This window comes from Triturus cristatus, chromosome 5_2 (genome assembly GCF_964204655.1).
Source record: "Triturus cristatus chromosome 5_2, aTriCri1.1, whole genome shotgun sequence".
Lineage (NCBI taxonomy): Eukaryota > Metazoa > Chordata > Amphibia > Caudata > Salamandridae > Triturus > Triturus cristatus.
Genome location: NC_140588.1, coordinates 174,516,422 through 174,533,390, shown reverse-complemented (window position 1 = coordinate 174,533,390; position 16,969 = coordinate 174,516,422). Strand labels below are relative to the sequence as shown.

The 16,969-nt window shown below is 41.6% G+C and overlaps 1 protein-coding gene across 1 annotated transcript in view; it reads right to left on the bottom strand.

Moving 5' to 3' along the window:
- Positions 1-573: 573 nt before the first annotated feature.
- The window catches only part of C5_2H18orf63 (chromosome 5_2 C18orf63 homolog), a 192,274-nt gene continuing 175,878 nt past the window's right edge, over positions 574-16,969 (bottom strand). The window contains exons 4-5 of the mRNA XM_085606293.1: positions 691-802; positions 574-584 (exon numbers count right to left, since the gene is read on the bottom strand). Coding sequence (XP_085462419.1) covers positions 574-584; positions 691-802 — 123 coding nt within the window. The remainder of the gene's footprint in view (positions 585-690; positions 803-16,969) is intronic.

The following is a 16,969-nucleotide window of genomic DNA, read 5'->3' as shown; positions in this document are numbered from 1 at the left end:
GCACAGTATTACAGCTTTGGGTTGGTAAAATAGTATATGAGCCAACCTGAAATTAATTAAAGCAACCCCTGACACCTGTTTTGTTATCATTATAGCTCTTCAGAGAGGTTTAGCTTTATCCAGACACAAGGGAGCACCCAGTATAAGTCAAAACAATACCCTTTTACGCATGGAGTGCTGCATGAATTTTGCAAAAAAAGAGGAGAGAACTCTGGGTAGTTCCCAAGTTTAGGTGGACAGCAGCTCCTGTATAGAGCACCCTATAACACTAGCAACACTCTGAATTTGCTCACTTCAAATGTCTGTTTTTCTCTCAAAGTTTTTCAGCATGGGATTAGCCCAGTGCTATCCACGACAAGATAGAAAGGGACAATCTTTTGCCATTTCTACAGCAATGCCACATCCTAAACTGAATAATTGGTCATGTAGGTTAAAAACATGTATTCACAGTAAAGGAACACTAGTAATTACAGCTTCTCAATAAACAAAGGGTATTGTAAGAACACCTCTACCACCTGCTTTCAGCACCACATTCACCAAAATATGCTTTTATCAATCAAATGTTAGTTAGCGTTAAAGATATTCTGTTAAGAGAAATAAACAGAATCCATCTCATTTAATAGATCCATCAAAGTTTGCAACTTCATTTTACTTGAAATTTTCAAATCCAGACCCATCTATAAACATTACCTTGGATCAGAAGATGGCCAGCTTTGTTCCAAGTAGGGGCAAGCCGAGCTGTAAGTGTGTATGAGAGGCAGGTCTGCAACAAGGCTGGGGTTACTCTCAAAGGAGGCTCCATCTAATAAAACACAAAAACAATGCGAAGACTAATTCAAATACCATGCTCTAATGTTCCCAATCATGCGTTTGCTTCTAATTGGTTTTATTGTACATCATGCCAATAGCAAATAAATTATACATTAGAAGACAACATGTACAGCAAAATCTAGAATGAATAAGTGCTAAATTAATGAGACATTCATGCTGTGGTACAAGGCAATTATCAACAATAGGTGAGTACTTTTCTTTATGAAAGTCCAACCGCTCCACAAACATTCAGTCATTGGCCCTTGCAAGCAAATGTTTTCACTCCCATAACAAAAAATACGAGCTATAATTGTATGCATCTTATTCTATATACTTCTAACACTGGTGTTAGTCAGTTGCATCATAGTTGGCTGTATGATGGCAATTAAAGAGCAAATGATACTAAGGGGCATATTTACAAGCCCTATTTGCCACCGGAGCTTCACTTTTTTGCGCCATTCCCCATATTTACAAGGTGGCGGTAAGCCACTTAACGTGACATAATATTACCTTATATATATGCCCCTTTCCGCCGCAGTAACTACGGCATAGGGTGGGCAATGGGTGTTGGTGAGGGAATTCCACCGCAAAACCCATTGCTTTTTTACGCTGCCCCAGATTTACAAGGCTGGGGCAGTGCCAAAAACCTGGTCTTAGAATTGCTATATGAGGAGAAATTATTAACTTTTCCTTGTTTTTTCCTTGATTTTTGCTCTTATTATGTGTGCTGCATTCTGCAGCACACATAGAAAGAGCAAATTACAATTATTGATTGTTTATGTGCAGGAAGGTGCCTCTTCCTGCACATAAACAATCACCCCAGCAGCGCAAGCACGCTTGCAACATGGCAGCAGGGTGCCTGTGCTGGAGCTAGGCAACTTTTTTAGCGCTTGCACTAGGGGAAACACAGGGATGCGTGTATTTTTGTAAATATGGCACATTCCTGCGTTTTGAAAATGCCAGAGCGCGGTGGTGCCAAATTTGGCGTAACACAGCACACCAGCATTTTCTTGTAGCTATGCTCCTAAGTTTCATTACCTTTCTGGCTATTTATATGCCTCTGAGATAGCATCAGGTGAAACAGCTATCAGTGCAGACCCCCGCAATGGGCATACTGTTTGAAACTGCAACAGTTAAGATTTGTTATTTCATACAATCTCAGCATCCATGTTTAATCATAAGTAACATGCTTCTTTTAAGCTGGTAAATATAGGCCCACTAGGCAAAACTGTTTTGTAGTGGTAAGTGGTATGAAGCCTGGGACAAGTAAAGTTACTTGCTTGCAGTCCTAGCTCTCCTCCAAGAGACTCTTCGAATGTATGATGTTATAACGCGGTCTTTACACCGCGATACGTTTACAACGTGGTCCCTACAACGCAAGTCGTTACAATGACTTGCGCTAAAGGCGCTGGACTTAGCAATAGTATGATTTACTATTCCAACTCCAGTGTGTGCAACAGTAGGGAAGATGTTGGAATAGTACATCATACTATCCCTTAGTGTAGAGGGCCATCCAGCGCAAGTCGTTGCAACAACTTGCGTTGTAATGACCACATTGTAAACGTATTGTGGTGTAAAGACCGCGTTGTAATGGATGTCTCCCTACTCTTCATTACAGAGCAGTCATAGGCACTGAATAGTCTTGCCCACGTGTGGGATGCCGGAGTATATTTAAAAATGTATATCTAAGTGTAAAACCTTTTCTGTGGAAAAGCCTTTATGCAGGATAAATTGGCCATTTCAGTTTATTTTCTTACAAACTGCTATATTCAAGGAATGAATAAAAGAATGACCCGACCTTTTTTTAAAGAAAAAGTGAAAGAAAACAGACAATGTGGACAGAGCGGCTGTAGGTTATAAAGGCTAAACAACTGGCACTACTGCTACTTTAAGCAAGTCCCTTCTGCCAATATTTTATCATTTTTGTCAGAGACATTTGGATCAGTTTGATTGTAATGGAAAAGTAGGATACTGTGTGCAAAATAGTCATTTCATCAGCCGTATCTGCATTTTGCTCAGGTTGGTACTGTGGCCACCAATGGGTTTGAACCATCTTTTGGAAGCAACATCTCTCATGGTATCTGTAACCTTATTTCTTTACACTTCCATTTCTAGGGCCGTAACCCTACATGTCTCCTACTCCTTCATTATCTCCATCTTCATCCGCTGCATCTCTTCAGCAGAGAGAATGCCGAACAAGGTGTTTCCTGAAAAAGATGCAAGTTGGGGGCCGGCAGGCTGAGTGCGTGCTGTTGGTCGTCTGGCTTTAAGCCTGTAAGACGAAGCCTGAAAGACCTCCTTATGGAAAGACCATGGCAAAAACCATGAGAACCTACACTGGCAAAGTCTGCTGAGAGTGAGATGATTTGAGTCCATCATGCCTTCAATTATAATTTCCTAGAAATCTGTCCGTGAGTCTTTGAGCAGGTCTCCCATAAACTGTTGCAGGAAATCCTAAAGCGATCAACTATATCTCCAAAAAAGCACGCATACACTTGGCAAATCAGAAATTCGGCTCACATGCTGTAAACTATACTAAGTGCTGAGTTCAATCTTTTGCTCTCTATGTTATGTGGTACTCTGGAATAAAGAGCTGTAGACTTCCATCACAAAATGCAGCAGTGTATCTGCTCTTAAAACAGTGACTTGCTTTAATTCTTCTACAGGGTTGAAGCAACCGTTTTGATCATAGGAGGTGAAGAAAAATTGTGTAGCTCACTTAAGGGTTGGAACCAAAACTAACATAGGTTTTATGAAACTTCAATAGTGAAGTGTCTCGAACATACCAGATGCCAAATTTGGTGGGGCTGACACTGAGATACAGAGCTTCAATGCACACCTTGCAAGAATGCCATGGAGACATTCATATTGCCCATAAGAGAGACACAAGGAGGTGGTCACTCTGTGAGTATTGAAGAATACTTTCTGACACCAGACAAATCTTGTATGTGTATACAAAGTACAAAAACGCTTCCAGAGTGCCTAAACCCTAGAATGTAGATAGTGGTGTCTTCAACTGAAATTGTGCTTTGCTGACATACAACAATATCTCTGTGAAGAGGGTGTATGTCTTGGAGTAAGACTGGATCCAGAAACAGGAGTGCACTTATCAGTAGATGCATTCCCCTATGCATGTGTAAATTGAAGCATAAAAAAGAATAAATTCGGGCTGTTCTACTATGGTCAGCTGTGGTGCAGCAGCCACAGTCTTTGGTGGTACCAGCATAGTAGCAGGCGACTAGAACGGTGAAGTCAGGTGAGATGGCCTGGAAGAAGGTCAATTGTAGATTTCCAACAATGGAGAAGGGATTTCTCTGGTAGACAAATAAGTGCTTGAATACTCTGACTGAGATGTTCCTGGAATATAGTAGGTCTTTAGTTTCTTGAGTCACTAAGATGAAAGATGAAATGGGTTATGATTAGCTTCAGAATAGTCATTCAACATTAAATTATTTCAACAATGAGTAGTCTTTGGAAATCAATATGCTCAATTTCTTTGACATCAAGTAGTATATCAATGGCATACCAGCTCTCGATGGAATACTGGCCACGATTGTGACTGTTCTCGATATCATAGTCCTCCACATCAACTAAGAATGGCATTGTTTGACATGGTGAGTCCTCTTCCTGCATTTCTCTCTGTGTGAGTGGTCGGATATTAAGCATATCTCATGTAGATAACATACACGTAAGGTAGAGTAAGCTCACTTCGTTGATCCTTCTGACCTTTCTGACACAGTTTCCAGATGTCACCTCACTTCCTGGCCCTGGAGTCTGATTCCTTCCCTCTCCTTCAGAGTCCTCCTGGAAAAGGTCAGACAGTGCCTACCCTTCTCATCCTAATGTGATTTTGGCAGGCTTACAATACAAAGGCATGTGGATCAGTGGGGGTCTTTTTTACCACAGGAAGGTCACTTCACAAAGAGTGCAAGCATTTTTGTAACAACGTTTTCTGTCAGAAAATAGTTTAAAACCAAAGAAAAACATCAGTGTTGATCAATAGTGTTTAGTGTAAATATCAGAAGGTGTTTAAAGATTCTCGTTGAGACAAATAGCCAAAAAGAACATGCTCAGAGTTCTGGGGTCTTTGCTAGTTGACCTGGAAAAAAACGGAGCTAACAGTCACGGACAAGGCATGGTGGGATATTGGAGAAATATACTTCAAGCCTTTAGAGGCTGTAGCCTATCTCTCTACATCTACTTTCATTTTTTCTTTAAAAAGGTTTTTTAAATATTTTTTTCATCAGTATTTTAGGGGCTGTGCCTATCTTTCCAGGAATATGGATTATTTTCTGGAAAAGTTGGTCAATATAGCCTGTAAATACACACCTTAAAAACTTACACAGAAATTATGATATATTGATTTGTTTTTTTTAAAAGTGCTCTTTCATCACGTGAATGGTAAGACTATTCATTGCCTATGACTTTAATGAAGATTCGCTGGTGAAGAAAGTGGGTTATAGATGCTTTAAAAAAAATTCCTACATTGAAAGACTACATCGTGCCACTTTACCTGGTGGATGCGGGCAGAAATGGTACTGTTTAATGTAGAGTGAAGCTAACTCCTTGTAACTGGCTGGTCTATGAATTACACATCCATCTTGTAGAACAAAACTGCATCAGTTGTACAATGTGCACTAGCTATAACTGCACCCGTAAAAAGTAATAACACTAATATTGCTAGTATGAAAATATTTATTTTGCACATTATCACAAAATTCTGGGCCAGCTGCACTAAGAAACCATTTTGCAATTCTCTAATTGCGAATCCTTGTGGTTCGCAATTAGGAAATTGCAAACCGGAATGTAAGAAAGTGTCTTGAACACTTTCTGGGATTCCCAGTGGATCGGAAAATGACCTAACTCACAAATATTAATGAGGAAGGTAGCAGTTTGCAACCCATTAGGAATCTCAAAATCCACAGGGATGCTGAGGCCAGCAGACACCATGTCTGTAATTGCTTTTAAATAAAGCAATCTTTTTTTTTAGAAAGCAGCCCGTTTCCCTTAAAGAAAAACGGTATGCATTACAAAATGAAAGATGAAAAGTTTTCTTTTCATTTATTAAGAGCAGGCAGTGGTCCGTGGGACCACTGCCTGCGCTTAAAAAACGTTTTTACATACAATAACAGAGTCGAAGGGGTCCTTCCCGTTTGCAAATGGTTTACCACCTGCTTAAAGTTGGTGGTAACTGCAAATGTTTTGTAACCCTATTCCCGGTGGCAAAACATTCCTACATACCAGTGCAATTCGCTATTAGGAAGGGACGCTCATAACAAGCCCCTTCCTAATAGCGACTAGCAAACCCCACTTTGCGAGTCGGTAATAGGTTACTAACTCGCAAAATAGGGTTGGTACAAGGCAAAAGGCAGTTTACCGGTGGCCGTTTGCGACCAGTATAATGCTTTGTGCATCTGGTCCTATGGGCCAGATGTAATAAGAAACTGTTTTGTGATTCCGTAATTGCAAATTCTTGAGATTCACAATTAGAAAGTCACAAAACAGCATGTAAACACTTTCTGCGATTCCCAGTGAGTCGCAAATTACCTACCTCGTGAATACTCATGAAGTAGGTCACAATTAGCAACCTATTGGAAATGGCTAGCTACTCACAGGGATGGTGGCCTGCTAGGGTCAGCAGACCACCATGTCTGTGACTGCTTTTTAAATAAAGCATTTTTTATTTTTTTTCAATGCATTCCGGGAAAGTAAAATGAAAAGTTTCCTTTTCATTTTTTTTTTTCATACTTCTTTTTATTAACAGTTCAGCACAAGACAGTGTACTTGTAGTATTACAAGAATCAAGTGACCATTAAGTGGTTACAGTGATACATCAGAAAATGCCCAGGGAATATACATATAACATAATTCCTTTTCATTTTATAAGAGGAGGCAGTGGTCCGTGGGACCAGTGCCTCCTCTTAAAAAAAGTTGGTAACCACATTCACAAAGGGGAAGGGGTCCCTTGGGGACCTCTTCATGTCTGCAAAGGAGCTATCACCAACTTGAAGTTGGTAGTAACTGTGAATGCTTTGCGTCCGTATTCCCAGTCACAAAACATTCCCACATACCAGTGCGACTTGCTATTAGGAAGGGACGCTCTTGGTACGCCCCTTCCTAATAGCGACTCGCAAACCCAATTTGCGATTTGGTAATATCTTACCGATTCGCAAATAGGGCTTTGTACATTGAAAAATGCTTTTTACAGGTCACGAATCGGGCCGTTTACGCGCTGAAAAAAGCTTCGGAATCTGGCCCATTATGTTTTTTAAACGTAAAAGTGAGTACTGTGAGATGTGAAGTTACATGTAGGGGTGGGTATTTTTTTTTACTCTAAATCTGAAGAATGCTGAAACGAATCCCAGTGCCAATTCTGCCATTTTTTAAGGATTCTGTTGCCAAAAGTGGGCTAAAAAGGTGAAAATGTAGGAGGAAACAGAAACTGTTTCAGTATTCCACAGTCTTGTGAAATTATGAGTCTAACTGTACGTCATGGGCAGTTTGTGAAGTCTGTGCAAGGACTGCACTGGCTGACTACCAGCAGTCAATCTGAAGGTGCTTAACACATGGCATTTTTGAAATTGGCAGAAAGGATGCCCACCTTCTTCATCAAAGTAGGAAGTAGATACCACCAGGTGAAAGACTACGAGGGAATAATACACAGTAGAGATGTCAAACTAACCAGCACCTGTAAAAATTATGCCTTTAATTTTTAAGCATACTTGGCACAGATCCAGCTGGTCTTAACTGTGGATCCTCTTCTAACTTGACCATACATCATATCAAATGACCACAAGACGGACCTCTACAGAAAATGGATATTGAACAGTGGCATACAGAGCATACAAGAAGATCTTCATAAGCCGATAACCTGTAAAATCAGTGTACTGTGTGAAGAGGGTACTGGTGTCATGCATGCAAATAACTTTGGTGATGTATGTTTCCTTTTTCAGAAGCTTATTTTTTCCTTTGGTTTGCTACACTGAACTCCTCATTCTGCATGAGTGTCTGTCTTGCTTTACTTTCTCTATACTGCGGAAAAAATGTCCTTTTCCTAGGACATCAGTCTTAATGTTGCTAAAGGAGTAACAAGAAAGTGCACTGCGCCTTTTGTTCCTTTTACTGGGATGAGTCTTATAAAATGTGAAAAGGCTATCCACATTTTATTATAGAGCTGAAATTACCTAGTGTACAATTAGCTGATCAATACACTTGTATGTTCTTCTCACGTGATATCTGCACAATGCACTTGTTTTTATTGTGTCAGATGATGGAAAAGAAACTTGCAAAGTACACAATTATTCAATAATTATTTAGCAAAGTTGATTATCACATCAATATAGCACATTTAACAAAAAACACATACACCCACATTCCATTGTTGCATACTGAGAGAAATAATTCGAAGGATTGTTGGCAGTGGGGCCTTGCAAGGTTTGAGGTGAAGCCTCTAACATTTGTCTCTTTTCCAGGTACACAGTTCAGTGGGAGGACACAAAGGTGCATAATAAAGTCTATATATTCATGTAACAGAATATGTTACAAATGAATGTAGTGTGTACGATTATCTTATTCATGAATGCATTGAGCCTGAAAGCATTACTTTCAGAATGATTTATAATCTTGACGAAAGAGCGTTCTCAAGTACTTAGTAATGAATAATTGAACAGTGAAGTCTAGATTTAATGTATGCTTTGAACAGGACTGCCCCAATGTGCAAAGGATACTTAGAAACCAGCAGATTAAATATAGCTGCTGACATGTCAGCATAGAATCATGCACAGTGTCGAGTTTTGCTAAATGTATTGTTTTTGACCGTCCTCTGATCACTCTGTAAGGAACTCAGGGGCATATTTACAAGCCCCAATCGCCACCTGAGCGTCACTTTTTTTGACGCTCCAGTAGCTTGGCGCCATTCCCCATATCTATAAGCTGGCGCCAACCACTTAACGTGGCTTATCACCACTTTGTAAATATGCTCCTTTCTACTGCAGTCCTCTGCGGCAAAGTGGCGTGCAATGGGTGTTGCTGTGGGTGTTCCACCGCAACACCCACTGCTTTTTGAAGCTGTCCCACATTTACAAGGCTGAGGCAGCACCAAAAACAGCACCATGGATTACCAGGCGATAGAATGGCAATACGAGGAGAAATCATTAATTTCTCCTCATTTTTTGCTCTTTCCATGTGGGCTGCATTCTGCAGCAAACAAAGAAAGAGCAAATCGCCATGAATGATTGTTTATGTGCAGGCTTCCTGCATATAAACAATCGCCCTTGCAGTACAGGTACCCTTGCCACATGGCTGGCACTAGGCAGATTTTGTGCGCCAGCGCTAGGAGAAACACAGAGGTGCGCCATATTCTTGTGAACACGGTGCATCCTTGCATTTTAAAAATGTTAGAGCATGGCTCTGCTGATTCTGGCGCATCTCTTCACAACAACATTTTTTGTAAATATGCCCCTTAGTATGATTGCCTGTTTGCAAAAACAGGTACACATTTTTACAAAATGAAGGGTGTTTCGCTGAGTACAATCTGAGCATGGCTTGAGTGAGCACTAGACCTGGACGGTATGATCTGGTAAAAAAGGAAGATTGTGTGTCCTGAAAGTCATAAAACATGGAATAAGGTTGTATGGCCTGGAAAGAGAAAAGGATTAAATTTGGCCAAAACATTCATGCAAGGACGAGAATTAGGCTAACCGATTGAAAGGTACTATCTGGTCTTTAGTCTTAATTAATGTGCAGAAATAGAGGAAGTTTGATGGATCCGAGACAGTTATCTGCATTAATAGAAGTGTTACATCATTTGAGCGGTGTCTGTTTTGAAGAGTTTCCTTGCTGAACTCATTGCATACCTGACTGAGATAAACGGGTACCTAATACCATTTTTATTGTTGATTACAATATATTCAACGATACGTGTGTGTTCAAAAACAGCGAATCACTGTTGTCGAAATCTCTCGAAATGAACTCTCCATCAACCCTGAGTAAGAAATACGTGGACAGGCTGGCACTGCAACCTAGGCTTGAGGCTACTGATTGACAGATGGCAGGTGGGGTGGCACGTAACCAGCCAGACAAATGCGCGAACAGGAAAAACACTGGTAAGTCCCACAGATAGGCAGCAAAACCACAATGGTCCCAGGAGGTTGGCCCCAATAAAGCACATATGGCCGGAGGGTTACATGCACTCCCAAAACACCATAAAGTTAGATGCCACATGAAGTTAGAAACACTCAGTCAATCAGAACACAGCACACACAGTACATGCAGTGATCACACGCTACTCATGCCGGACATCTGGACACTTCACTCACTGGCCCTCATCATGTTCAGGTAAGATCGAGACCCACCTGACCAGCATTCACTATCAGGTGGCCTGATTTACAGCTCCATGACTAGGCCCACATTCCTTTTTCTAAAATAAGATCTAAATTGTTTTATGATGCTTTAAAGACTGCATATAATGGCACTCCGAACGAATGCATATTAAGACACTCCTCAGACCCGTTTCTGTGACTGTTTCCCAGCCGCAGCATTTAATTAAACCAACTGTTCCTGTTTTGCCAAACGCCTTTTTTCTTTTGTGTTCTCAAGGTAAATTCACATTCCAGCAACACCATCATGGATATAGGAATGAAAATGCTAATCTAAAAGAGGCCATTGACGTGAGCAAAATGATTATGTTCTTGTCTTTGCACATGCGAAAATGACCTCATCCCCCAAAAAGTACTTTTAAAATGAATGATATGGCCAGATATTCATGGAGGGTTGTTCCAAGTACAGTATGGTATGTACTGGAACTGCCATGTTCTCGATATAGTAAGCCCTCAAGGAGAATGATTATATTAATAGAGGAAGTAAGCTACGAAAGGGAGTGATAGTAAGTAGCCTATGAAGAGTTACTTTTGTGACTAAAAGGAAATAAGTAAAATCTTGTTTTTCGAGTTAGGAGGAGCTAAACGTCGTATTTCTTTAAAAAATATATATTTTTATTGAATTTGAACAATAACAAATCACGTTTATGATAAAGAGATATTTGGCATATTTCGTCATACATAGCAGTCATTCATTTAATATAGTCCTTGCAATCAGGGTGCAGTGTGACGTCTCCGTTCTGTACGTTGCAATTCAAGTTCTGTTGTGGGGGACACACATAGATCTCCTTGATGAGCATTCCACTTGCCCCACTTTTTATCCCATTTTTTCGGGCACCCTCTTACTTTGGACACCTCTTTTTCCGCAGTCATGCATTTATCATATTCCCTGACTCACATCCGGAGCGAGGGTCTGTCTAAACGTCGTATTTAAGACTGTGAAGAGAAAGGAGAAAGGAAACTGATTCCAAAGAGCAAAATTGTATTGTGAGGCATCTGAGACAAGCAGGAAAAACAGTTGCAGAGCTGAAGAAAGATACTGGAGCTGTTTTCTCACTTATCCGTGGCTTCCTGAAGAGATGTTTCAGTAAACCCATAATAAGTAATTATTGAACTTTGGGGATAGAAAATGGAATCATTGAATCATTGAGGGGGATCAGTGACTTATCAAGTCACTGATCAGAAAAGCTCATAAAGGCAGTTCAATGATTTCCTAAGGAGTTCAAAAATAAGCTAACCCCAATTGGCAACTGAAAACCTTGTACTTACAAGGCCTCGGGAGGAGATAATGCTCCGAAACCACGGAGGGTGGCAAATACCACCATTGGTGTCAATGTAAGCATGAGGGGGCTCATCGGGATGCGTTTTGAAGGTTGACACGAGAACAAGGATAGGACGTGGAATGCTTTTAAAGCCTCCTACACTACAGATGGTATGGAGGCTCATATATGGCTTATAGGGACTAATTCAAATTATCTGCGATTATCGATCTGTTGTTCGAATCTATGAAATATGAATAATGAAAATAAAAATCAATTATTGTGAATAGAATAAGGAACTAATAAACAATGCAAAGTACAGTTCCATGAAACGGGGGGGGGATAGTTAATAAGGTACATGCACACTTAGAGATGGAGCAGTGTTAGACACAACGAATGCCAGGATAATCACAGCAAACATATAAATGATTATAGTGTTCAAAATCACAGTGCACCTCAGATTAAAGTTCATAGTATTCATATATACCAAACAATATAGGTCAAAGATTAGAAGATTTTCACAATAACACATTCTTATAGACATTCATAAAATTCAAAATGCAGGGTCCAAAAGGCTCTTACGGAAAAGCATTATTCATGAAGTCGGAAAACAACACCCTCCCATTGTTCAAGTGAGTTTAGTCATTTTGCATTGGATTCACACTTATTGATCCCTTTACCTTCACATCACTGTAGGACAAGGGATAGGTCTCCTCCTCTCGCAGCTATTCTTGCTACTTCCAGCACTTGCTCTCTGCTGTCATCCGCTATATGTTGTTGATCTCTATAGTGTGATAACAAGGGGACTGTGGTAACCTCACAGCGGATCCTGCTACGTTTCTGTCCAAACCAAACTTTGATGTGTTGGGTCGTTTGTCCAATGTAAATTAAGGGACAAGAGCACCAGATACAGCAGACCACATTTTTCCTTTTTCTGGACAGCTAGAGCTGCCATTTTGGTTAGTGCGTGCTATAGATTCCTGGGGGCCAAATGTACTTAAAGCAACTCATGGTGCAGATGCGGCTGTACTAAAGGTGGGGCACTTAAGGTCTTAACTGTTTTAGGTGATTTTATTGTTTTTTTTCAATCTGTGAAAATCGAACTGATTTACTTTGTTGCACAATTGCATGAACTGCATAAGGGCTAACTTTAAGGGAGGAGGGGGTAGCTAAATAAACTTTTGCACTTTAAGTAATACTCCGGCCATTTTTCCTTGCTAGCGACAGCTAGAGCCTCCGTTTCGGTTAGTGCGAGCTCTAGCTTCTATGTACTTTTTTTTAAAAACATTTGTATTAAACATTTTGCAAAATATTCCAATGACAGTGTACTTTGCATGGCATACAGACACAAATCCAATGTTATATATATGTTCAGTCTTTCGTGTCTCACAGTACAAACCTCCCAGTTCCATCCCCCTGCGCTCATGTGCTTCTTAGTAACACTGATATTAATGAACCATTCATCATCTATTGTTTATACACTAGTATCAGATTCTGATTCGTCCAGTGGGGGAGGATCACATATATTGCCCCGATAGGTGTTCCAACTTCCTCAGACCTTCCCCCATTTGTTCAGACACCCTCGATGGATATACACTGACTTTTCCGCCATTATCGCCATGTCCATGTCTTTTGCAACATTGATTGAGAGTGGGACTGACCCTGGATCCCCAGCGTTGTGCAATGTTTCTTTTTGCTACCGTCATGCTTAAAGTTACCCAGTCTTGAGCAATCGCATTTAAATCCGTCGGCTCCCAGATATTGAGCAGGCAGCATCTCGGGTCTGGCAGCATGGTAACATGTGTGACCTGGGAGAATGTCAGCATCACCGCCTTCCAGTAGTACACTATCTTGGGACATAGCCAAATAGTATGGTAGAACGTGCCCGCCTCCCCACAGTGTCCGAGACAGAGCGGTGTGTCTGCACGATGTATCTTATACAGGAGTGTCCTAGTGTAGTACGTGCGGTGTAATATTTTTAATTGTACTAACCTAAGTCTTGATGGAATGGCAGCCTCTCTGGGGGACGCGAGTGCCTCCCGCCAGCCTCATCTATGTCACCCAACTCACTTTCCCACGTGGCCTTCGGTGTCACTCTGGGGTCCGTGCGATTATTGACTATTTTCCGGTAGGTCAGTGAGATTGCCTTTTTATGTAGGTGGTCCGTTAAGAGCCTATCCTCCAACGGGGAGGATTCTTCGGGTCTTGTATCTGGTGGCAGCAGGGACTGAAGCACGTGTCTGATCTGCAAGTATCGAAATAGTTCTGTCAGGGCTAGGCCATAAGTTGCCTGTAGATGGGCAAAGGTAACCACTCCTCCCCTCTGCCACAGATCCCTAACTTTTGATATGCCTATTAAGTCCCAACTGCAAAAGACTTTAGTATTGCCCAGCATCCCAAGTTGCTTTGTATCCCATAACGGCATCGCTTGTGTGACCACCCCTGCCCAGCCTAGTGTTCGTTGCACCTCGAACCAAATGTGTATCGTGTGTAGCGTTGGACCTGTAATATTGTACTGTTTCTTTTTATTATATAGGGCACCCATGATCCCAGATGGGGCTAGAAGGTGTCAGTCTAACCGGTATGCTGGGTCCTCCTGGGGGACATGAAGCCATTGATTGATAGCCACAAGCTGGGAAGCCCAATAGTACACATTGATATCGGGAAGAGCGATCCCGCCATCGTACCAGCTTCTAGTCAGTTTATGCAGCGCTATACGGGGCGTTTTCCCAACCCAGAGCAACGCCGTCTCCTCTGCATTGACCGCTGTGAAGTATGTAGAGGGGACAGGGAACGGTGTGTTCTGTAACGCGTATAGAAACCTGGGGAGTGCCATCATTTTAAAGAGGGCAGCTCTTCCCAGGAGCGTCAAAGGTAGCGTGCGCCAATATTTAATGTCTTTTATTAATCTTGTCAGGGGTTGGGTGAGATTTCTTTCAGTGAATCGTGCATGGTCATGTGTTACAAATATCCCCAGGTACTTAAATCCGTCCATGACTATTTGAAGTGTGCACCCACTCGGTAGCCGCGGTGGGGGACCATGTAGGACATAGAGTAGCGATATTTCCCAGTTGATGGTGTAGCCTGACACCCTGCCATAGGTCGTACAAATACCTAAGAGACAATTGATGGATCGTGCTGGCGATGTTAAATATAATAAAATATCATCCGCGTAAAGCGAAATACGATCCTCCCAGTCCCCGGTCCATCTCAGCCACCATATCGTAAGGTCTTGCCTAATCCATGCGGCTAGAGGCTCATGCACTATGGCAAATTAGCTTCTATGTACTTAAAGCAGCATGCGGCGTGGACGTGCCATTGTCGTGCCGAAGATTGCCAAAGGCAAGCCTGTCTGCACCCATCAGCATGCATGAAGCAGCCAGCACCATCCACTATGCTCAGGACGTCCGAGAAGGTAAATTGCGGCTATGCTATAGCCCTGAGCAATTAGTTAGTCCAGCCCCCATTCGGCATTGTTCATCTATGTTCCTAGAACCTATTGCCCCAACTGATCATTTCTGTGCACAGTGTGGTTTTAATGTTAATCTCACATACGTTTGCAGTAAACATACCTTGTCTCCTAGGGCTGAGACTAGTATGATTTTCTGCTGCCTTTATTAATGCCTGGTCCCTGCCAAAACATGTTGACAACATCTGTGATTTCTTATGCGAGGAAACGCCGTATGTGCTTTTTGTGACTGAAGCCTGGCTATCTGAATCTTCTAGCCCAGTAACCATCTCGGCAATTAAAAAGGGCTATAAAATATTAAAATAAGACTGCTAGAGTGGTAGAGGATGGGTGTTGCCATGACCTATAGAAACAATTTTGACTGTGTACCAGTTCCGATAGTGGGTCTGGAAGATGCGGAGGCACTTGGCTTTTGCCTCACCCTCTCACCACATCAACCCTTGTCTGGGGCCTTAGTTTATAGACCCCCAAGCCCGGCAGGCCCTTTTCTTAACTCCTTGTATAATGCTCTGACTCATCTGGCCTTGAGGTACACCCATTTTATTCTTTTTGGAGATTTTAATCTCCATATGGATAATAAAGGGGAGGAGGAGGTGGTCTCTCTACATTAGAGTATCTCTTCTATGGAACTGTCCCAATTTGTGTTCAATCCCACGCACCAAGCTAGTCATGTGTTAGACCAGATATTCTCTAATGTAACATTGGAAGTTGATACTCCCATTCCGCAAGTTGGTCCGACCACCATTTGATTAAACTTAGGTGGGCATCTGTAGGAAGGACTCAATCACTGGGTGGGTCAATGTCTTGTGTGTCGAGAGCCTTTCATAAAATTCAGTCAGAGGCTTTTATCAGAGCAATGGAGGAGAGAATGCCCTTTCTCTCGGGTGATGTTGTTACTGATGTCAGCCTTCTAGAAAGCTGGATTAGCTCTATTACCTTTGAGCTAGCGCCTGAACTGTTGCGTGTCTCGTGCCAAGCTGGTACACAGACTCCCTCAAAGAGGTCAAGAAAGAGTGTAAGTATCTCGAAAGACAGTGAAGGCAATCATATAATCTGACTGCTAAAGCAACGTATAAGGATGCCTTAAAAAAATATCACAAAAAGATCAAAATTGTAAAAAAAGCAAACTTGGGAATCAGAATTGCAAGTGCTGGTAACAGGTCTAGGGAAATCTTAAATTGTGAAAACCTTTATGCGTTAGGCATCCTGATCCCACAGCGGAGTGGTGTGAACAACTGGCTCACTGTTTCCAGACTAAGATTGTGAATATCCAAGCGAGTCTTCTCCCTTCTATGCAGTTGGAAGAGACTATGGGGGCAATATGCAGCCTAGCTTAAAGCATACCCCTACTGTGACTCTTGATAGATTTGATCCCATCTCCTTGGAAGGATCTCTCTCAGCGATCTACAGCCTGGAGTCCAGCTCTCTGTCCGATTATTGCCCCCCCTAGCATGTTGGTATTAGGGGCAGGCATCATTAATCCTTTGGTCAATAAACTTTTCAATTCTTCTCTGTCATCAGCAATAGTGCCTCGGCCCTGGAAGCATGATTGATAATCTCAATGGGGTAACCCAGTAGCATGCAGAACCTGGGGATAGGTACGTTATGTGAACAGTGGTTCTGCCACATCAATACATTTCATTCTTAGTCCCCCCACGGGTGGGACTGCAGTTAATGATTCAAAAGAGCATAACACTGATATTGCAAACAAATAGACAATTGACTTGAAAAATGTTAGTATATTGAAAAAATAATGTATTTTTAGAAAATTACATGACAGGACACATATCCAATATACACAACAAACAAGTGATTGTCTACAATGGTGAAAAAAAGGGAAGAAAGTGACTGAAGTGGTTTTTGTACACGTTTCAACAATACAAACTTTACATAACAAACATATTACATGAAAATCAATTTTCCATTTCATAGCATTGTATAAACGGTGACAGAAGCCCTAGCAAGACCTATAATTCATCTCCTTAGTTGCATGGGTCTAGTTGGGCAACAACGCTTAATTGTGAACGTCGACGTTTCAACCCCTAAAGATGTGT